The following is a 1,599-nucleotide window of genomic DNA, read 5'->3' as shown; positions in this document are numbered from 1 at the left end:
TCAGGAAGATACTAGGCAGAGGCCACCTTCTCAGGCACACTGTGTGTCTCTAAAAGTGTCATAGACACAGTAATACCCACCAGGATGCCATGAAAAACTTGTGGGGCTGGACCTTCACTGTAAGGATGAGCACATGACCACTTTATTGTACGTGGTTTTACCTTAAATGAGTTACATACACCCTGGTTGAGGAACTCTTGGCATCAAACTATACTCAATGTTCCTAAGGAACAGCTGGGGTTGGGGAATGTTACTTCTGTTTCCTATGCTCTAGTTACTTGTATGATTTTGTACCAATCAGACACTGAGGGACAAACAACAACAGACTGTGCTGGAGCCAGAGTGGATCAGGCAAAGACACTCAGCACCCAGGACCCTGTTCTGCTCAATTTGTGCTCAGCTCCCCCTGCAGTCCCTGTCACTGTGTCACTCAGGGCACAGTAGTACACAGCTGAATCTGATGCTTGCACGGAGCCTTTCTCCAAGTGGAAGGATTTGGATTTGCTGTCCAAGGTAACTTCAAAACCTTTGTTGCTTTTCTTCTCCTGGTCTCTCGAGGAGCTCAAGAGGAGCTGTAGACCTTTACCGGGATACTGGACATACCAGAAAAGAGTGGGAAACACAGTTGTTGAATATGTGCAGTTCACAGTCAGGGAAGCCTCTTCTAAGAGGGTCACTTGGACTTCCGTCTGAGTCACCGAGTCTCCCTGGGTTTGTCCTGGGGAAAAAGAAAAGAGACCTGTCACCTTGTGTATAAAGCTATTTGATAAAATTATAGTTAAAGGTTTTCTGATACAATGGAAGAAAAAGTCCAAATTTGTTAAGAGGCATTTTACTTACCAAGCATAAAGAGTACCACAATCACGAAGCCTGGAGAACACTTCATCTCTGGAGCGTCACCTAAAAAATGTTCCTCATTCTTACCATGAAGAAATGTTGGAGTGACAGAAAAATGATCAGTGGAAGCCCACATTTCACACAGGAAATGTGATTGTGGTAGGAAGCTGCACCCCCTGGTGGACAGGGACTAAAATGCATGCACATTGGCCAGAATCCTCCCCAAGTCAGACATCTGTTTCAACCCTGACTTGATGAGGCACATGTCAGTCTTCAGGTGGCCCTGGGTAGTCTGAACAATAGCAATCCTGACTTTTCAGGTCTATTTTGTTCTTAAGACACTGACTGATATGGAAGTTCTTTAACATAGCATCCTAGGGCATTTCTGAAACAGGGAGGGTAATAAACTTCTTAAAGCATCTTACTACAGTACTTCATATTCTCATGTGTCTATGTGGACCAGCCCCAAACCCACTGACTGCCAGGAAAGGGGTTGAGGTTGAACACAGAGAAAGGAATAGTAAGTCAAGTCATTGCTGAGTGGTTCTGTGATTTTTGGCACTGTGCCCCAACATTTAGAACTGTGACTATCATTTTTTAAGTATTCACTGAATAATTTTTACATTAAACCAAAAAAAAAAGAACAAATGGCCTTTACTTGATATATAACATATTTTTTGTTTCTAAATTATTAGCAATTGCTAATATAATTAAATACTATTTTTAATAAAGCTTTCAGAAGAAATGTCACACTATTTCATA

General features: G+C 42.1%; 1 gene segment (V, D, J or C); it reads right to left on the bottom strand.

Annotated features, from left to right (window-relative positions):
- Nucleotides 1-347: 347 nt before the first annotated feature.
- On the bottom strand, nucleotides 348-932 carry LOC101682112. The segment is given in 2 exon segments: nucleotides 348-718; nucleotides 841-932. Coding segments are annotated over 2 exon segments (417 nt in total).
- Nucleotides 933-1,599: the final 667 nt, after the last annotated feature.

The sequence above is a fragment of the Mustela putorius genome, unplaced genomic scaffold (genome assembly GCF_011764305.1).
Source record: "Mustela putorius furo isolate JIRA1106 unplaced genomic scaffold, ASM1176430v1.1 tig00003898_pilon_pilon_pilon, whole genome shotgun sequence".
Classification (NCBI taxonomy): Eukaryota; Metazoa; Chordata; class Mammalia; order Carnivora; family Mustelidae; genus Mustela; species Mustela putorius.
Note: the sequence above shows the minus strand (reverse complement) of the source record. Positions and strands in the feature narration are given on the sequence as shown.